Consider the following 22,392-nt stretch of genomic DNA (forward strand, 5'->3'; position numbering starts at 1 on the left):
GCACAGCTGACGTCCTCTCCCACCGACGTCAGCTGTTCATTTATCTCCTTATTCATACACGCTTTGAGCTGAGAGAAGCTATAAAGCGCCTTTTAAATATGACAATGCTGTATATATATCAGCTGCACAGTTCAGGCAATTGTCTGTGGCATATGTAACTTTAACAAAATAGGTTTGACAGCTTAAATCCGCGCGGCAGTGTTGTGTGTGTGTGTGTGTGTGGGACACGGGGTAGTGTTGTGTGTGTGTGTGTGTGCGTGCAATCAGAAGTACTGGCAGTAGCAAAATAACAAACGCGATCTGTCTAATCGTAGTAGTTAGGCTCAAACCAAGTAGTTTCTAAGAAGAATGTTCATGTAACTAAGACATTCGCTGAGCGACCTATATTTTAAATACAGAGATTTAGAAGGAATAAGCGAAATGGTGAGGCGACCTTCCGTGAGGTAAGGTTTCTCTGCGGAGAGGGAGATCCATAGGGGAGATCACATTACAGTGTGTGGGGGTGGGGGGGGGGGGGGGTTGCGAACTGTTTTTCATGCGCACATCTTTTCATTGGCTAGTGCGCACATCTTTTGCGCCACGTGACAACTTCTCCAATATAGAATAGATGACAGTCAAAGTAAGACAAACCTACAGTAGCAAATTAATGTTGGTCATTTTGCACTGGATAAAAGTGTGAGAGCTAAGTTGTTTCAACAAATCTCGGAATAGGAGGAGGGGAGCCCAATGTCTTCAGAGGAAAATAGGGTAGTTGGGCTGGAGGTGATTCGCTGATAATAGTTGGTAGGGTTATATCTTTTTAAAGTTTCACACAGCGACTATTATGTTTTCAGGCCTTATTGCTTGCTTGCTATCAAACATATTGCACAATGCAGCTTTAAATTAATTTGTTGTCAATTGTCATGTGTGATTTTGGCCTCCCCATGGCTCACAGATGTTTTCTTAATTTTTGCCTCATGTCTGCTAAAAAGTGTACACTACTGCTATGGAAAGGGAAAGAAGGTCCTAGTGTCAAAATGTGGCTAGCTGACCTGAATATATATATATATATATATATATATATATATATATATATATATATATATATATATATATATATATATATATATATATATATATATGACAAAGGTAGATTATTAAAAATAGAACTGTGACAACTGCATGCTATGTGTCATACTGTCATTACATGATTTATAGCAGTGCAGCGGTGCTGTTAATCATTAGCAAATAGTTTGCAATGATTGTCCAGGCTAGGTTATGAGCTGTGGAGAACTGCTGCTGTCTTTATCACTGAGCACAAAGACCTGCATTCATCAGTTGACTGTCCTCAGCCAAGTGTAGACTTGCTTTTATTTGAACAGCTTCCATGTGTAACAACAGTATGTCAATCAAAAGCACTTTTTTTATCTTGCAAATGTACTGTACAGAATGTTACAGCTTTTGTTTTTAACTAAGATACAGTACTGTTAATACAGGACTTTGTGTCATTGCAAGCAAATGCTTGTGATTGACATCACACGGGTTGAGGAGGGAAATAAGATAGGAGTGTAGCAACAGTAATGGTGATGACAGAATCAAGCAGCAGTTAAGCCAAAAATAGCTGATCTACAAGATCAGAATGTTGTGAGCTGTTAGATTTGCTATTACTGGCGCAGAACACCATTGTGTGACGGCTTATAAATTCTGAATCTACGTTGTAATTATAAAACAGTGCGTACTGCAAGCCACATTCCATCCCACCCTTGTGCCAACCAAATTGTTGAATACACATTACTTTACTGTATTACCTACACCACGCTGACAGAGGCAGGGGTGCTGGAGGATTGGAGGGGGGTAAATAATACAAAATTAAGTCAGGATAAGCAAGAGGAAATCCAGACATCTAATTTATGCAGCCCTATATAGCTTTCGCCAAGCATAAACTCCTCTACAAGTCCTTATCTGAAGGACAGGACTGTGCTGTCCATTTTGGCATTTAGATTGCTGTGGTTTTACCTTGAACTGCACTCCCACGGCTGCAGCTCTGCCGGTGAGGTGGCCTCAGGCATCCTCTGTATGTTAAAGCATGTGTGGTGGACAGTAACAACGTTTACTAGGGTCCTGTACTCCACTTCACTCCACTACAATTCAAAGACAAATATTATAAGTTTGATCCCACTACATTTCTAGGAAGGGGAAAAGGTACATATGAATGAATTAACCACTAAGCATTATTTCAAAGACTTTGAAAAAATAGCCGAGCTCACACGCATCGCATCACAACACAGATCAATGAGACAAAGATTGTGTCTGAATTCTATATAGGGAGTCAGATGTGAACTATATAGTGAACTCATCAGCAAAATAATAATCACACTTGTGTGAAGTGAGGGGCATACATCATTATACATCACATTCCGTGCTCAGCCGATCAAATCATTTCTATCATGGTACACACAGACACACAAAGCTGGGAATAGGAGGGGTTAGCGCCCCTCAAAAATCTATTTTCAGACACTACAAAAGTATGAGAGTGACAGTACAATCCGGATGTGCCTCTCGCCTACAACAACTACAGACTCGTTTTTGGTCACGATGGAGACTTGAGCCACGTGAAGCACTACCAAGAGAGCTAAAGCAAGCAACTTGCCGTGCCAAACTTTGCAAAGTTCGATTGAGCCGAACCAGCGTCGTTCGAGTTGCGTCCCGATTTACAGAATAGTAAATCATGTTTTGGGCGTTTGCCCCAACTGCCACTCAAAGTGGCTACTGGCCAATTACAGCACATCCTTGCACAAGTGCACTGGCCAATCACAGAGCGTCTTTGCAAAATTGGTATAGGCTTTGGAATGACGCACATTGGACAGTGTTTGCTTGCATGACTTTGAGGCGAGTTACCGGAGCTCTCACGACCAAAACTTCTAGGAGACACCTGCACGACCAGAACACATCACAATCGACCACCCTGAGCTTCAATATTATCCCCTCCAACAGTTGACCAGCTAAGATCAAATGAAAACCTCCAACAATAGGCCATCCGGAGCATCAATGTGAACAAACAGAAAACAAAAAACGAAGAAATTCAGACCAGAGAACAATGTACATAAGAAATACAAGACCTAAACACGGCAATCAATGAGACAAAGTTTGTAACACCAAAAAAGCATGCCAAAATTATAGCCCTACTACAATTTACAATGTAGGTATTTAGCAGACGCGCTTAATCCAGAGCAACTACTAGATCATGTTCCTCACATGTAACCTAAACATGGTTCACAGGAAGGTGTCATATTTGTCACATACTGTAGGTTTACAGACCATTATAGACACATATTTCAACTTGCCAGATGGTTTACATTCCAAGTCACCTCAGTAACAGTGACTTCATTGTTTGTGTGATATTACTGTTAACCTTCTACTTGTCAATATAAACAGTAACAGTAAGTCAGAACAGAACAGATTGAGGATAAAATATATTACTAATTATTATATATATATTGGTATTGGGAATATCTAGGCAGCTTTAAAGGGGAAGGAATCCTGTTTGGTTTATGGTTTTTCATTCTGTTGTTCTGAGACAGACCACATTCATTTTGTAAACATGAGCAACATGTGCCCAGTTATAAATCAAAGAACGAACACTCTAATACCTTTTGTCACACCAATGCACTGGGAAAAATGGCCTGGGTTTTTACAATCATATTTGTATAATGCAGTGGTGCAGACGTTTAATGAGAGCAAATTCCATTTTTGACACAATCTACTTGTTTCAACAAATAACCCCGTTTATTATTTGAGAATGAGTACACAATGTGACAAGTGTCACATTTAATCAGTGAAAGTAAAATGACATCCTGTACAAGATTGTAAAATGTCTGCAACACATATTATAGGCTATATACACACACACACAGTTTCATTCCCATATACACATGTGCCTGCGCACACGCACGCACGCACACATAGTTTCTGTCCCATATACACATGTGTGTGCCTACGCGCACACACACACACACACACACACACACACACACACACACACACACACACACACACACACACACACAGAGCTCTTAAACACAGTACAGAGCTCTTAAACTGTTTTTAAACGATCTCTTAGGAAGCACTTACCCATCCTTTTGTATTGTATGCTGTAATATTTGAGAAGATCACTTTAATGTGGAATCATCAGCCAACACTCAACAACAACAGGCGATACTATAAGAGCAGAATGTAAAGTCATTATCATCTGTAAAGAGAAAGAATCCATGTTTCCTACCCGCTTCTGCAAACACAGAGGAGTGATGGAAGGCAATGTGGCTCTTCTTGCATAGAAATTCATGTTTCTTCCTTGAGTGCACAAATATGTAATAGCCATATATTTAACTGCACATTTTCTTTTTATGGCAACTAAAGCTGTTTTCACTTGATGATTCTACTGTCAGCTATGGAATCCCGTTTTTAATCATCATTTACAGTATCTTTCTCTACAGTGAAAGAAAGTGTGAGAAACAAAGACAGCACTTCTCTATAATACAAACTCCTCCTTTGTCCTTGGAAATGTTAAAACGTTGTTCTTTTTTTTCTCTCTAGTTCTGCCTCTCAGAAAGACTCTTCTAATAAACAAGCCTAGATAAAAATAGTTCCCATGGCAAAAAGTCAACCGACAAGGTCATAGAAAGCTAAAAATGACCATTTTTTTAAACGTTATATTGCAACAAAAAACCTTAACTCACGTTATTGTCACATCCCATTTACAGGTAAAAGTGTGTGAAATACATTAATTCTGTACCATCAAGAAGAGCTTATTCTTGAATTATGGGCAGATATAATGAGCTACTGACTAATTTACAGTCTTCTACTGTAGACTGTACTGTAGACAATAATAGTTACCAAAACTGTGTACTGTATGAATGGAAAGGATATCAAATGTGCATAATTAAGGTGACGTGAAATAATTAATATGTCAAATGTAAGGGTGATCAGGGTTAAGGATTGTTTTGTTGTTTTAAATGAATGAAGATGCATTCAAAACAGAGAATGAATGCAGACTTATTTGATGCTAGGACACGGGATGGGATGGGGGAGCCAGGGAGGGGTGACTGGACTGACAAGGGAGAGGGAGGGGAGGGGGAGAGAGAGAGAGAGAGAGAGAGAGAGAGAGAGAGAGAGAGAGAGAGAGAGAGAGAGAGAGAGAGAGAGAGAGAGAGAGAGAGAGAGACAGAGAGACAGAGAGACAGAGAGACAGAGAGACAGAGAGACAGAGAGACAGAGAGACAGAGACAGAGAGACAGAGACAGAGACAGAGACAGAGACAGAGACAGAGACAGAGACAGAGACAGAGAAAGAGACAGAGACAGAGACAGAGAGACACACACAGACAGACAGACAGACAGACAGACAGACAGACAGACAGACAGACAGACAGACAGACAGACAGACAGACAGACAGACAGACAGACAGGATTGTGAGTCCAAAATTGCTCCAGAGCAAGTTTTTCCCACAACCACAATTGCCACAATTCATTATCCACATCTGTTTTACTGTAAAGACTAGACAAAAAGGTCTTGTGAGAATGAGGGCACTGTCTTTTAATGGCATGGCCATTTTAAAACTTGAGTCAATAATGAATGTCATAACTCATAAGTGATCATCGAGGATACGAGATTAATGTCAAATTAACAACAAGAGGTGCTCAGAACGTCTGCAAGGTATACATAACCTTCAACGATGACAATAATAGCCATCTATCTTAGAAAAGCTCTACATGGACAGGGTCTTCTGCTCTCACCACACGTATGTGTGATTGCGTGTGCGGCTATGAGCTAAACACCCTTCCATAAAAAGCAGTCAGAGAGCCTAGAGGAGTGGATCTTGACAAGTCTTTTATATAGAAGTTAAACTGTAAAACTGTGACAAAAGACAGAAAAAAGAGCATGTGTAAATAACCCATAATACTACACAATTAACATAAACATCACAGAAATGAAGGTACATCAATAAAATAATATTTGTATATCAATGTAGAACTGTATCACTGCTGCTGTAATATCTTTACACAGGGGCGGCGGTGGCTCAGGGGTAGAGTGCCTGGATGGTAACCGTAAGGTTGCCAGTTCGAACCTGGGCTCCCCTAGCCCCTTTCGGGACCCTACGTAAAACTTTTCTGATATTTTGTTGAGTTTTACGTTGGGTCCCTGCTCACTACTGTATTTTCGTATGGAAATTCCTATATGCGGAAGTGGAGATTCTCTCTAAAATAGGACCCGCGGCATGTGACGCCATTATTTTCCTTGAGTTATTCTGAATTCGGTAACTTTAAGTAGCTATACATCCAGCTGCGAATATCTCCTGTGGCGCGGAAGCCGTTAAGTATTTTTAATCTTTGTTTGACCGATTTGGTCGCTTTATTTCTTCTTGTTTGTTTACCGTTTATTGTACCGCCTCCCGGTGTGCGGTTGGCTTGTGAGGCTACGTCCCTGCCTCTGATCTGCTGTGTCATAGCTATAGCGCCACTAGCTAGCCAGATAGGCGGTACAATGAGGTGTCAATAAACAAGGAAGGAAAAGAAGAATCCAAGCTTCCAAATCGGGCAAACATATATTAAAAATACTTAACGGCTTCCGCGCCACAGGAGATATTCGCAGCGGCATGTATGGGTACTTATACTTTACATATTCAGAAAGCCTCATACTGAAGAATATCGTCAAAGAGCGCGGGGAGGCGGTAAACATGTAAACATGAGCCAGTAAATGTTTTAATCAGGTGGCATGGACGACGTGGAACAGGACCCAATGCACTGGGTCGAACAAATGTCAGAAACTTCAGTAGCATTTGGGTTCTGCTTGGAGGGCTAGGGCTCCCCCAGAGTTACTGTCGAAGTGTCCTTGAGCAAGACACTGAACCCCTAATTGCTCCCGATGTGCTAGTTGGTGCCTTGCATGGTTTCCGCTGCCATCGGTGTATGAATGTGTGTGTGAATGGGTGAATGTAATGCACAATCTCTGTAAAGCGCCTTGGATAAAGGCGCTATATAAATGCACCATTTACCATTTACAGTAACAGGTAAGTAAAACAGTTGAGTATGAAACAAACCGTATTAAACACAGAACTCCAAATATGCCACTCTTTCAATGAAACATAACATTAACAATGTATTCGGAAAAGTTCTACATGTACTTACAATCTTTGACTCTTTAAGCACAAACAAAAAGCATGACTGTCAAATGTAGCTGGCTTCTCAAACTGATCTGAATTCACACTGAGTGAGCCTAAACTCCCTGCACAGCAGCACTGCAGCAGATTATGCCTTGATTGCTAACACTCAATAGGCAGCACCTGGAGTAATTAACAGGAAGAACTCTGTGCAGAAAAAAAGAAACAAAATACATTGGCCTGCCCATAGAGGGTGCTAAAATACTGAGGCCAAAGCACTGAGGCCAGAACACAGGGAGTGGCCAGAGACCAGAAGCTTTGTAATAGAAAAGAAACCCATTCATAAAACCATTACTGCACTAACACAGTAAAGTGTTCTTTTTTTTTTTACTGTGTAGTGTTTTACTGTGTACAGTGTTTTACTGTGTAGTGTTTTACTGTGTACAGTGTTTTACTGTGTAGTGTTTTACTGTGTACAGTGTTTTACTGTGTAGTGTTTTACTGTGTACAGTGTTTTACTGTGTAGTGTTTTACTGTGTACAGTGTTTTACTGTGTAGTGTTTTACTGTGTACAGTGTTTTACTGTGTAGTGTTTTACCGTGTCCAGTGTTTTACTGTGTAGTGTTTTACTGTGTACAGTGGTTTACTGTGTAGTGTTTTACTGTGTACAGTGGTTTACTGTGTACAGTGTTTTACCGTGTCCAGTGTTTTACTGTGTAGTGTTTTACTGTGTACAGTGTTTTACTGTGTAGTGTTTTACTGTGTACAGTGTTTTACCGTGTCCAGTGTTTTACTGTGTACAGTGTTTTACTGTGTACAGTGTTTTACTGTGTACAGTGTTTTACTGTGTACAGTGTTTTACCGTGTCCAGTGTTTTACTGTGTAGTGTTTTACTGTGTACAGTGTTTTACCGTGTCCAGTGTTTTACTGTGTACAGTGTTTTACCGTGTCCAGTGTTTTACTGTGTAGTGTTTTACTGTGTACAGTGTTTTACTGTGTAGTGTTTTACTGTGTACAGTGTTTTACCGTGTCCAGTGTTTTACTGTGTACAGTGTTTTACCGTGTCCAGTGTTTTACTGTGTACAGTGTTTTACTGTGTACAGTGTTTTACTGTGTACAGTGTTTTACTGTGTACAGTGTTTTACTGTGTACAGTGTTTTACTGTGTACAGTGGTTTACTGTGTACAGTGTTTTACTGTGTACAGTGTTTTACTGTGTAGTGTTTTACTGTGTACAGTGTTTTACTGTGTACAGTGTTTTACTGTGTACAGTGTTTTACTGTGTAGTGTTTTACTGTGTACAGTGTTTTACTGTGTACAGTGTTTTAATGTGTACAGTGTTTTACTGTGTAGAGTGGTTTACTGTGTACAGTGGTTTACTGTGTACAGTGGTTTACTGTGTACAGTGTTTTACTGTGTACAGTGTTTTACTGTGTAGTGTTTTACTGTGTACAGTGTTTTACTGTGTAGTGTTTTACTGTGTACAGTGGTTTACTGTGTACAGTGTTTTACTGTGTACAGTGGTTTACTGTGTACAGTGGTTTACTGTGTACAGCGGTTTACTGTGTACAGTGGTTTACTGTGTACAGTGTTTTACTGTGTAGTGTTTTACTGTGTACAGTGGTTTACTGTGTAGTGTTTTACTGTGTACAGTGGTTTACTGTGTACAGTGTTTTACCGTGTCCAGTGTTTTACTGTGTAGTGTTTTACTGTGTAGTGTTTTACTGTGTACAGTGTTTTACTGTGTAGTGTTTTACTGTGTACAGTGTTTTACCGTGTACAGTGTTTTACTGTGTACAGTGTTTTACTGTGTACAGTGTTTTACTGTGTACAGTGTTTTACTGTGTACAGTGTTTTACCGTGTCCAGTGTTTTACTGTGTAGTGTTTTACTGTGTACAGTGTTTTACCGTGTCCAGTGTTTTACTGTGTACAGTGTTTTACCGTGTCCAGTGTTTTACTGTGTAGTGTTTTACTGTGTACAGTGTTTTACTGTGTAGTGTTTTACTGTGTACAGTGTTTTACCGTGTCCAGTGTTTTACTGTGTACAGTGTTTTACCGTGTCCAGTGTTTTACTGTGTACAGTGTTTTACTGTGTACAGTGTTTTACTGTGTACAGTGTTTTACTGTGTACAGTGTTTTACTGTGTACAGTGGTTTACTGTGTACAGTGTTTTACTGTGTACAGTGTTTTACTGTGTAGTGTTTTACTGTGTACAGTGTTTTACTGTGTACAGTGTTTTACTGTGAACAGTGTTTTACTGTGTAGTGTTTTACTGTGTACAGTGTTTTACTGTGTACAGTGTTTTAATGTGTACAGTGTTTTACTGTGTAGAGTGGTTTACTGTGTACAGTGGTTTACTGTGTACAGTGGTTTACTGTGTACAGTGTTTTACTGTGTACAGTGTTTTACTGTGTAGTGTTTTACTGTGTACAGTGTTTTACTGTGTAGTGTTTTACTGTGTACAGTGGTTTACTGTGTACAGTGTTTTACTGTGTACAGTGGTTTACTGTGTACAGCGGTTTACTGTGTACAGTGGTTTACTGTGTACAGTGTTTTACTGTGTAGTGTTTTACTGTGTACAGTGTTTTACTGTGTAGTGTTTTACTGTGTAGTGTTTTACTGTGTACAGTGTTTTACTGTGTAGTGTTTTACCGTGTACAGTGTTTTACCGTGTCCAGTGTTTTACTGTGTACAGTGTTTTACTGTGTACAGTGGTTTACTGTGTACAGTGGTTTACTGTGTACAGTGTTTTACTGTGTACAGTGTTTTACTGTGTACAGTGGTTTACTGTGTACAGTGTTTTACTGTACAGTGTTTTACTGTGTACAGTGGTTTACTGTGTACAGTGTTTTACTGTGTACAGTGTTTTACTGTGTACAGTGTTTTACTGTGTACAGTGTTTTACTGTACAGTGTTTTACTGTACAGTGTTTTACTGTGTACAGTGTTTTACTGTGTACAGTGTTTTACTGTGTACAGTGGTTTACTGTGTACAGTGGTTTACTGTGTACAGTGTTTTACTGTGTACAGTGTTTTACTGTACAGTGTTTTACTGTGTACAGTGTTTTACTGTGTACAGTGGTTTACTGTGTACAGTGTTTTACTGTACAGTGTTTTACTGTACAGTGTTTTACTGTGTACAGTGGTTTACTGTGTACAGTGTTTTACTGTGTACAGTGTTTTACTGTGTACAGTGGTTTACTGTGTACAGTGGTTTACTGTGTACAGTGGTTTACTGTGTACAAGCAACAACTGAAATGCAATGTCCAATGTGGACCAGCACACGTGACATCCTCATTTGACCTTGTTCTTTTCCACTTTTCCTGGTCTTAGAAACATGGTCATGAACAGCAGTGGTGATGTAAATAGACGAAAATGTAATCTGACATTGAAATGTTGTTCTTTTGCCTTGCACCCTGTTCTAAAAAGGTGTTGTAAAAGGCTCCAATCATCCATGTTGATCCAGTGCCTTCTTTATTCAGATATACAGTATGTGTCCGCTCCGCTCATGAGATGCATCATATCAGCCTGATTTCGGCTTGAGGAGCGAACGGTGTAATGTCCCTTTACACAAATAGTTTACATCAGAGCTCGAACACTATATCGATTTGGTCCATATTTCTGCCATTGCGTTTTGGATGACATCGCTATATGTCCCGGTTTAAAAAAAAAACATTCAATCTGACATTGTTTTGGTCATGTCAAACTTAAACAAAAATAACACGATGGGAACTATGCACAAAAACTAATTTCACACTTTTTTACTTGTAAAACTGTGATGTCATAATAAAGCTGATTCTCAAGAAAATATCAATCCAATCATTCATAATTAGCCCTTCGCTAAATCCCACCACAAAAAGCAATTGTCAATGTTATTTTGCATGTCTGTGTTGTTTAACATATTGACATGATTTCTCCCTCTATCATTTCCTCGTATTTCTAGTTTATTTAAATAATGCCATGCAAATTTGTCCAGTGCATAGCCTACTGCAAGCCTGGTTCACTAGATGTAGAAGACATTTTGATGCTCTTGCTACTGAAATGATTGATTATTTATATGGAGAAATCCCTGCTTGCCCTGTCTCCTCGCTGCTAATGTGCCTATTGGACAAGGACGGGTTGGGGAGGGACTTAGCTAAGGGCTAATTGGTGGTCTAGGACTCTCCAAAATCAGGATTGGCATTGGACCCAAAGATCTGGCTCTGGCCTTCATTTCCCTTTTTGGACGCTGCGGCTGCACTAATGACATATCGAGCAGTACAAATAAAAAAGTCCAACATGATAGCTTGCCTCTTTTCAGAACTGCAGCTGCTTCTTACACATTGACTGCCAGGTATTAATTAATTACTCCGCCACTGCCATGTGCATACAGTAACATAATCAATGAAAACCCTGAAATGACGTCGGGAGACATCATCGGCAGTTAAGTGTTGGATTTGAAAAATCCTGGGACGTCTTTGGCGTTTAAGTGGTGCGTGTGGAAGAGGTCAGATGGGTTCAGGTGCTGCTTCTTGTCCCATCAGGCCCCCTTAAACCCAATTACAAAACACGTTACAAATTCACTTGCAGAGGTTTTGACAAGTATCCTGTCCAGAATGCAATCATATCCCGTTTAACAAGACTTCTTTATCAGTCATGGTGTGATTGCATTGATGTTTCACTTTAAACCCAGAAGATGGAGATGCACTCACTGTACAGAATTTACATTGCATGCAGCACCGGCATGCATAGAATGTTTACATATCGTCGCTGGCTGTCAGGTAGTAACATGACATACAAGGGTTCTGAGAATGTTATCATTTAGTTACTCATTTTAATCAAGACTGTCTCTCTGCAAGGTAGGAAGTCATATAGCCCAGGGGTTCTCAACGTCTTTGGCTGGCGACCCACGGAAATGCTATGGCCATGTCTCGCGACCCCTGCCCCGCCCCGCCCCCCTCCCCACCCCCAATACAAATTGGCCGCAACATTAACCTTAATAATAGAAAAAAAACATCATAAATAAATACTGAAACCAGATAATCATTAAGGAAAGTTTATGCATGCACTATGTGTACTATGTAAACTCTTAATTTCCATTTTCCCAAAACATTTTTTTTTAGTTTTTTTTTATAATCTGGGGTCCCCCAAACTAATTTCGGGACCCCCCGAGGGGTTGCGACACCCAGGTTGAGAACCCCTGATATAGCCTATGACACAATAATGATGATCTATTCTATATTTGTGTATCCTTTTTTATCTATACAATGTGTAAACAGTGTACATGTCACGTTCTATAGCTTATTCTGCAACCATTATCCTCTTTCACAGAGCAAGAGGTAGGGCACTAATTATTGTCCCTCTATTTCCAGATTTTCCACTCATGAGAACAGAAAAGAAGTCCCTCCCGTTACAAGACTTCATGTTTATCTGGAAACAAAACACACTGCCTTGTGAGAGCACAGACAAGTAGACGCTGCTAGTTATCACACACACTAAAATGAATTGGAATTAATGGAGACAAATTGATAACGGAGTCTCCACAACTCTCATAACAAAGCTGGCTTCCAGACACAGTGTCCTTGAGGAGCTGTTTCAAACAAGACCCTTCCACAGACCCTGTCCAAGACGCAATTCTAAGACCCACCAGCATGCAGGCATCATGCACAGTAACTTACACACTGCAAATGGACAATTGTACTTGAACGTTGATCCAAATTTAGCCTCCCTGACAAGCGAATAAGTATCACAATTAAGCCACAGTTTTGTGCAGAGAAACTTCACATGGTCTTTCAGCATTAAACTCTTTCAACCCAGTGCACTATTTTCATGCTCACAACCGCACAACGCATGTTGTGAGTTGTAGATTGACTATTTGCGCTATCCATCGTGGGACGAGCTCAAGTGGTTAAGGAGGCAGGCAGACAGGCTGAGAGACAAGAGAGGAATGTCTGTCTGCTTGCGTCTCTACAAGACACACAGAACAAGAGAACACTGTAAAATCCTCAGTGTTAGTTTAACTCTGAGATTAAGGATTTTACTGTGTATGTAACACATCTAACCTCAATTAACTGATTTCAAATCACACAAAATGCAAACAAATGAACGAATGAAGCTGCGATGAGGTATCACTTATATCATAGTATTATGCGCGTTGTCAGTGGAATGTTTAAACAGCCATATTTCATGGTATAACAGTACGAATTGTTTTATAATGAAAACATGGAAAAAACTAGGCCTACAAATCAACTACATTGAATATTTCTATATAATTCAGATGGTACAAGGCTATTCACTTTCAGATTAATTAAAGGAATTAATGCTTGTTAAAACGTAGAAACACATTCAGTAAGAAATAGTAAACCACTCTAAAATGTGCAACGTTGAACCCATAGGTCATCCACCTCCTCTGCACTTATAAAAGGTCTATAAGTTCCTGCTGAAATGACCGCGCTGGCAGTGGACCGGCGGGTACAGACATTCCCTTTGAGTCAAATGGCTGAACTGAACACCAACACCGTCTGGAAATGGTGCTCTGTCTGGAGCAGGATTGCCTGTGTGTGTGCGTGCGTGCGTGCGTGCATGCGTGTCTGGGTAAGAGCAGTGGTGGAAAAAGTACTCCAAAGTTTTACTTAAGTAAAAGTATCAATACTGCAACTGCAATATAGAAATACTCTGTTACAAGTAAAAGTCCAGAATTCCAAATGTACTTGAGTAAAAGTACAGAAGTATCTGCGATTCTGCATCAAAATATACTTAAGGCCTATTCATAGTCTGGATTTTGGGTGGTGAGGTGACCACTGCTCCGGAGCAGTAATAACGTGGAGCGGTGGTGCGTAAAAACAGAGAGAAGGGCTGGGGAGAGCGGTGGTTTCCTCTTCACCGCAGCTCAGTGACGTCATGTTGTAGTTCGGTGGTCACCTCACCACCGAAATTATTAGACTATGTTAGTTGCTGCGAGAGTGAGGTATGGCCAACACCAACTCGGGATTCCTGGATCGCTGCTCTCCACAAATTCCTATCCAACATCAGGTTCTTGAGATCTGCAGTGTTGTTAGCCAAGCTGTCGCGCCACAGCACGTCTACATACAGTAGGTGGTACGCTTCTTTCCCCTCCTGGCTTTGCCCTGGGTTGGCTCCCATAGAGTCAATTTACTTGCCTCAAGTTCTGGGTGCCTGACGCAGTGCCAGCCTCATCCTTCTCTCTCTGACTTTGTCCGTGACCCGTGGTAGGTCCCCATAGAGGTCCACATTTCTGATGCTGTCCGTCCATGTGACACCTAGTGCCATTCGTAGCATTCTTGTGTAGACTCCATCCAGGGCTTTTTCCTGTTATACTGTGAGGGTCCATGTCTCAGCCCCATACAGCAGTACTGACTCCACAGTAGCTATGAACAGCCGCCTCTGGTCTTCACCCATTATGAATAACGCTTTAAAGTACCAAAATTAAATGTACTCAATGTGCAGAATGTCCCAGTTCAAAATGTATAAAGAATATTTTGAAAATAGCAGATCTACAAGCTCACAATGCGTTGCATCGCTACGCATTGTGAGCTTGTACAGTAGATCTGCTATTTTCAAATAGACAAAATATATCTAGTGCTGAAGTTGTTAGTCAAGTGTGTTTTGTAATACTAATTTACAAAGTAACTAGTAACTAAAGTTTTCAAATAATTGTAGTGGAATAAAAGGGCAACATTTTCCTCTGAGATGTAGTGGAGTAGAAGTAAAAGTCGGAAATTACTAGTAAAGTAATAATACAGTACCTCAAAATTGTACTTAAGTACAGTACTTAAGTAAATGTACTTTGTTACTTTCCACCACTGCCTGCGTACAGTGTGTGTGTGGATGTGTGTCTGGGTAAGAGAGTCTAACACGGCTGCCGCTCCAGGAGTCTGGACCCTGTGCCAGCGACTCGGGCACCACCTGCCTAAACTCTGACTGTTTTTGGTTCCGTGCCATCAAGAAAAGAAAGAGAAAAAAAGAAAAGAAAAAATCCTGTAATTACAGAAACTCTCTTGTTGGAAGAGCTACACATTTTGTATAATGAATGAAAATTAGTAATAGACTACCACAATGTAGAAATACCAGTAAAAGACCTGCATTCAAAATGTTACTTGGGAAAAAGTATAAAAGTATTGGCATCAAAAAGTACTAGTAGAAGGCCCATTTCACAATAATATTATTACTTATTAGATTGTAATAGGCCTAATAAAATCACTTTTATATTGCAGTTAGAAAGTTGGGTCTAATTTTTATTACTTCATGCTCTATTGGGTAGCTTAAACTACAGTATAATAAAAGTTGTAATGTAAGTTACCTAACAAGTACCTAACAAATAATTGTATTGGAATAAAAAGAAAAATATTTGCCTCAAGATGTGCAGTAGACATATTTATTATCATAAAAAGGAAATACTACTAGTAAAGTAAAAGTACCTATAATTTGTATTCAAGAATTTGAGTAAATGTACTAATTTACATTCCACCACACTGACAGCAAGGTAGCATGACAGGTTTCTCTATCTAGTAAACACTCATCATAACATTCGGATGCGTTGTTGCCGGAGTCTGTCTGTATAAGGAGTGCAGAGATGTGATGCTGTGGCTAGGCCAATAGCTGAAGAAGCTAAGCCCCTGATACTGCCAATGGGATCTTTCCTGAGGTCACGCTCCAAAGTGCAGGAGGATTCTATTTCACAAGGTAAACACATAAGTGGCTGTTAGGCTGAGAAGGCTGGAGCAGTATAGGACACTTACTGATTTACTCACTATGTCCACAGATCTGTCCTCACAATTAAGGTTGGCCTATTTTACCTGAAAATAAATTTGCAATACAAAGTAGTAATTTGATGACTGAAACACTTAGGCTTGCTTTCGCACGATGTACGAGTGCATTACATCGATGCGTTACATCGGCTATTCATGAAAAAACTGTGCATTTTTTTCAGCTTGTGGCCTACATTCAGTTGCTGCGCTAGTAGTGATATTTGTGTGACTTTTTCGTGACTTTCTCCTCATTGGCTGTCCTTTTTAGCCAATGCACAGGGAGTCTGGAATTTTAGCACAAAGATTTTGTCCAAACAATAGAGCACCAATCTGACTTTATTTACACATTCTATGTGGGTCACGTGGGTCACGTCAAACCCATAAGACTATATATTCCATAGACTTTTCTTATATTGCGTCAAATTTTGAACTGTGATCCACAAATAAACAAATGATCTGGGCGGTTTCACTATGAAAAATCAACTGACTGTGAGAAATCTCAAATGTGACTGCCGCAAAAAAAAATCGTTAGAAAGAAATTGAATCAAATATGAGTGACTATTGTAAACGAGACAGTTTGCTTATTTTTTTACCACAATGCTTATGTGAGATGAATTTAAGAAACCCAATGTTATTCTCCATAGAGAAAATACTTCTGGGAACCAGGGGATTTTTTTGATGCAAAAATTATGTTTATGCCCATATATGACAAACAGAAAGGTAGGAGCGCACACCAGTAGTGGGGAGGTGCTGACCGCAGGAGATAAAACTATGACTGAGAAAGGAGAGAGGCCGCACAGCTCGTAGTCACGATGCCATATATATTATTTTTTTCCAACGTTTCGGCAACAAGTTGCCTTCTTCAGGGATGCCCATATATGGACATATATATCGGTGGGACCTGCGTTTCTGTACAACCGCATTTCCATTTACGCTTTTATATATTGGTCAGATCGGCTGTTCTGTGACCAACTCAACGCTGGACAAAGCACACAGTTGTCAGTTGGACACAGTGACAGCACTCCCGGGTTGTTGGCGAAGTTTGAAGTCGGTCAGACAGACGCTTCTCGAGATACGTGAACTATAGACAGACAGAGATTTACAGAGATTTATTGTAAGATAATGACACAATATATACACCATATACTGGTGATATCTATTTTTAAATACTACTACAGTACTTGAATGAATACACTCGTGAAGTCAATATGGTGTCAGGCAGCAGATCTGGGGTCTGCTTGCACACAGATGTATGTGGCAGTCATGACTTTGCGGCTTTGTTATGGAAATGCACCATGACACTGCAAACGCACGGCTGACAGGGAGCTCATGCAAAATGGGTTTCTCACGACTGGAATAGCTTTTAAGCCTGTGTAAAACAAAGCTTTGTCAACCAGAGGGCCTTGCAACAATTCAGAGAAGGATCGTAGGCCAGGCCACGCTATATAGCATCTGAATTACCATAGCAACAGGCACAAACACCACCACTTGAGTGGCAACCAAACAATCTATGATAATCTCCCTCTCTTTTTTCTTCTTTTTTTCCCCATTAGGCCAAAGGACATAATATGTAATAGTCATAATGTATTAATGATGTTTTTGGTGTGCGACACCTGCACATACTGTATAAATCAGGCACAACGCTTGCAATGCAAACTATAGAGCCTCAATGCAACTGATGGGAAAATGACTGCCCTCAAGGACACACAAGGAAACTCAACTCAATAGAAATGTTTCATTTGTAAGATTGGAGGGTTGGGCGGTGCGGGGGTTGGGCGTTGAGGGCTGGAACAATGATGTCATTGGTTTCTTGAGTGCTACCGAGGAGAGGTCATAACCCCATGACATGAGGATTGTGACACATAAACAGCTGTTTGGTCTGACATATACCTTTTGTCTTCAAAATACTTGTGCTGAAAGGCTAAGTGAAAGGCTGTCAGGCCCATGAAGTGGCAGGCCTCATCACAGAGTTACATGAGCATCACACTGAGATTCGCTAACAAGGAAGCTACAATGTTGAAGGGTAGGGTCATCTACATGACGTACCACTCGTTTGCAGGGAAACTTGAGGATTTATCTGTTACTGATCAAAGAATATGATAACTCTGTGTAAATACTTAACATGCCTTAACGGCAAGGACGGCAGTGGCAGTGGCAGAGTTGCCGGTTGGGAACCGGAAGGTTTCTAGTTCGATCCCGGGCTCCCCCTGAGTTTGTGTCAAAGTGTCCTTGAGCAAGACTCTGAAGAGTCTGAACCCCTAATTGCTCTAGATGAGCAGCCTTGCGTGGTTTCCTCCGCCATCGGTGTATGAATGTGTGTGTGAATGGGTGAATGTAATGCACAACCTATGTAAAGTTGTATTTAACAATAGCCTGGTGAGAGCATTAAAGATCTAGAATCACTCACTCATTTTCTGATGTGAATCCCAAGTTGTGTGAGGAGGAAATAGAGTACAGGGGCTCATTTTACAATGATCTATCAAGTGGAGATACTCCACTGTTGAGAGATAATCAACTTTTCCACATAGTACATCTCTTCAAACTATGAAAAGAAGCACAAATAATAGATTTTTTTTATTGTGAACCCTATTCACTATTAGTAGAGGATGTTATCGTCAAAATTGAAAATGGCCGCCTACAGTATGTTGAGATGATGAAAAAGAATCTCATAAAAGCATGAAATGTGGTACAAAAGTCCCTTGGTAGATTTTTTTAACAGGAAGTGAGTTTTTGGCTAAATTCAAAATGACAAGCATGACAAGCAATTGATACAAAAGAAGAGTCATAAAAGCGTATATTTAATTCGGTAGGTACATTGAGTACTCCTTAGACCTATCCTAAATGGGTTATTTATTTGTTTGTTTGTTTGCTTTTTAGGAGGATACATTTCTAAATGGCTGTTTGATTCCTGGCTAAGCCCTTCAAAATGATCAACCATCACTTTTCTTTCGTATCAACTGCTTTAGGCAGCCAAAAACTCACTTCCTGTTTCAAACTTTTTTGGGCACCCCTTCTAGGATGCTTCTCATGCTTTTATGAGATTCTTTAGTTGTCTTTTGAGTCAACTGTCAACAGTTTAGGTGGCCATTTTGAATTTTGTCCATAACTCACTTCCTGTTTAAGATTCTTTTCGGCACCCCTTCTGGGATGTTTTAGAATGACCCAAGGGACATCTGTATCAAATTTCATGCCGCCGTGTAGCGATTTTGTCGATAATATTCCCCACTATATTGCAATTCAGGATGTACACTTCACCACACGATGGAAGGCTTCTAAACAGCTGAAAAGAGCTGTTTAGAGTGGTATTGTAAATACATGTTGAAACCTGTATTAATTAATGTATTATAAATTTGAGAGTGACTTGTTAAAAACCAAGGGAATTCTAATGCTGCTGATATTCCTTGGTCAGTGCTGAACTCTGTAATTTCAGCCTTTCCCAATGAGTCATAGGCCTACATTTGCGCCCTCTCACCACACATGCACGGATGCATAGCACATGCACGGATGCACGCACACACACACACCACACACACACACACACACACACACACACACACACACACACACACAGACACACACACACACACACACACACACACACACACACACACACACACACACACACACACACACACACACACACACACACACACACACACACACACACACACAGCTTTAACCTATAGGGATCCGTCTTGAGAGAATGTTCAGTGGTTGACAAACCAGACTTAACAGCCCTGGGAAAACTTATAGAAAATATTCCATTTTGAAATCTATCCACTTTTGAAGCATAACCATAATTGTTAGGTTTTCAACATAATGAATGTGCTCCCTTTTTTAGAATGTGTGTTCTGTATTATCTCATAAATCATAAACTACAGATCCCACATGAGCACAAATCTAATCAAATCAGCTGTGCAGAAGTACACATTTACAGCTGACACTTGCACCTAAAAGAGGGAAACAAGAAAGCTACTTTTCAGGCAATATATTTTCCTCACTCCTTTGGCTAAAAGAAACACACACACATATATATATATATATATATATATATATATATATATATATATATATATATATACAGTGTTGATCAGCCTAAAAGGTCTCATTGCTTGGTCCCATCATTGCTTGGTCCCATCTTATCACTGCTTGCAGCTATATATATATATATATATATATATATATGTAGCTGCAAGCAGTGATAAGATGGGACCAAGCAATGAGACCTTTTAGGCTGATCAACACTGCCACTTTAGGTCACCCAGCGGTATTGCAGCTGTTCGTACCCCAAACATACATACAGACAAAGTTTTAATGAATGTCATGAAACCTATAAATTGCCAATATGGGAACCTATTGTCAAAACAAAGGAAAAGCGGAGTCAACAGTCTGTCTCAAGAGATTAATTCATTGCTGACAAATAATAATAATGCATGATGAATAAATAAGTGCATGATACTAGTACAAATGAGTGACAGTGGTTATGACTGGAAAAGGAGAGACAGGTTACGACTGCCTTTATAAATAGACTGACAATTTCATGTCAATTTAACTCACAGTGTAAAAATGTACCCATGGAATTTTAGGGATCCATTTCTACACACCCCAGAGTTCATTGAACACTCTGGAATTTGTAGTGTAAAGGGAAAAAAATCTCTTTATTTTTTTCTAAAAAATATATATGATCAAAGTAAGAGGCTTTGCCAGTACCAACTGAAGAGTAAATGGTCCACGAACAAAGGCACACAAAACTCAACTAGATGTTTGCACCCTGAAGCCACATAGAGAATGGAATGCCATGTAAAGAGATCTAACAGTATTGGCTAAGGGTCTGGATTGGAGTGAAAGCTTATCCTAGTGCTAACGGCCACTCCTCCACATTCATCTCCTTTCAGATTACACACCCACCTATGATAACAGAAGGCTGCATACATTACATGAGACTGTGGGACTACTGTGTTATATATATCTACTACTGTGTTATATATATCTTGCCGAAATCATCAGTCATTATGAAATACAGAAAGTGATGCATGTGTATTACAACTATTGCCTGCTTCAGTCTTGACTATACTGACACACAGCGGTGTCCCATTGTGACCCGATGTGAGCTTGTAGATTGGCTATTATTGGCACGTGACAGTAGTATAAATTACTCAATAGTATAGATCCAGTTACAAAATTGGGATTTCACAGTCAAGTCTTATAGTTTGGCTGCACTGTCACAGTGTGCTGACATGGCACTTTCATCCCTGACTGCAACTCATTTCCATACTCGCGCAACTGGTTCCACCTTCTCATGCATTCCCTGAAGTTTCAGACAAACTGCACGCCAAACACAACTCGGCTATGCATGCATTTTGAATTTACACATCGTCCTGTGGCTGCCTCTCTGGCAACTGTCCCTATTATTAGAGTTACATGACAATGTGCCTGAGGTTGTGTATAGAAAAATGATACAACAGAAGCCTTGTTGCCCCAAATAATATATGCCTCTTTGTGTCACACAAGACCCTGTGGTAAATGGAATAAATGCTCACCTGAGTTGCACTGCTTTTGGTCCATGGCAATAAACATTCAGACACGAGGGAGGAGACAGTTGAGTGAATTAGCTCAGGAAAAGGATTTGGAACAGGGGAAGCCAGTGACTCCTCGCCTTCCGTAATGCCCCTTGGAAGAGAGAGAGACAGAAGGACAGGAGAATGCATTAAACATATATTTGACCTCACTAGGGTCTCCGACGCGTAACCATATACTTTGTTATACAGTAAATATCTGATCTAGAAGTTAACAATGCATCGCCATATAACATGTCCTGAACTTGTAGATCATCTATTTTTGGCATGGGAGACAATGTAAACTAAGTATCAGGCATGTGAGCTCATACAGCTGTTTTTGGACACTAGGGTTCATGTGGTTATGCACATAATATAATGACTGTCTGTATATCTTCCTTGTATTTTCGTCTGAAGGCAGTCCCAGGACCATGTCATTGTGATGATGTATTACTGGACGCTGGACAGTCTGCTGCTGAGAAGGCCTGCAGCAAGTCATGAGATCTTTAAGCGTCTACCTGAGACATCAGATCTCACAGCCTATATCCTTGCTGTGGTTTGAGAGCTGTGCCTTATGGTCCCAAGATATCTTTGGTGCTTTTGTTGGGGAGAAAATATGTGTCATGTGTATATGAGAAGGGAGCAGCATAATGGAGCAGAAGATAGCCCCAAAACAAACAGACAAGGCTTGACAGAAACACAAGGCCTTGTTCTCAGCATGGCCCCCCATCTGCTCTCAGCTATCAGACGACACACCCCACTCACAGACAAACAGACATTTGATAAGATGGTAGATAACAATGCATATGAAAGCTTCCCCTCACTTCAACACTATATGGAGGCTGAGACGCTGACAGTACTTAGGTTATAGGCAGTGCTCAGCACAGAGAGCAGAGCCAGCAGGCTGCAAATAATCTTTGTTAGAACATAAATAAATTATTAAATGGAAAGTTTTA

At 40.2% G+C, this 22,392-nt stretch overlaps 1 protein-coding gene across 3 annotated transcripts in view; it reads right to left on the reverse strand.

The window, feature by feature from the left end:
* The window catches only part of grb14 (growth factor receptor-bound protein 14), a 47,940-nt gene that overhangs the window by 19,393 nt on the left and 6,155 nt on the right, over nucleotides 1-22,392 (reverse strand). For 2 of the 3 annotated variants that reach the window (XM_083776436.1, XM_083776439.1), the window contains exon 3: nucleotides 21,422-21,551. In XM_083776436.1, coding sequence (XP_083632562.1) covers nucleotides 21,422-21,551 — 130 coding nt within the window. Of the gene's footprint in view, nucleotides 1-4,258; nucleotides 4,374-21,421; nucleotides 21,552-22,392 lie in introns of those variants that run through there. The other variant, XM_083776438.1, reaches the window with a different exon arrangement.

Source organism: Protomyctophum parallelum (assembly GCF_964188405.1).
Source record: "Protomyctophum parallelum genome assembly, chromosome: 11".
In the NCBI taxonomy this organism is placed as follows: Eukaryota; Metazoa; Chordata; class Actinopteri; order Myctophiformes; family Myctophidae; genus Protomyctophum; species Protomyctophum parallelum.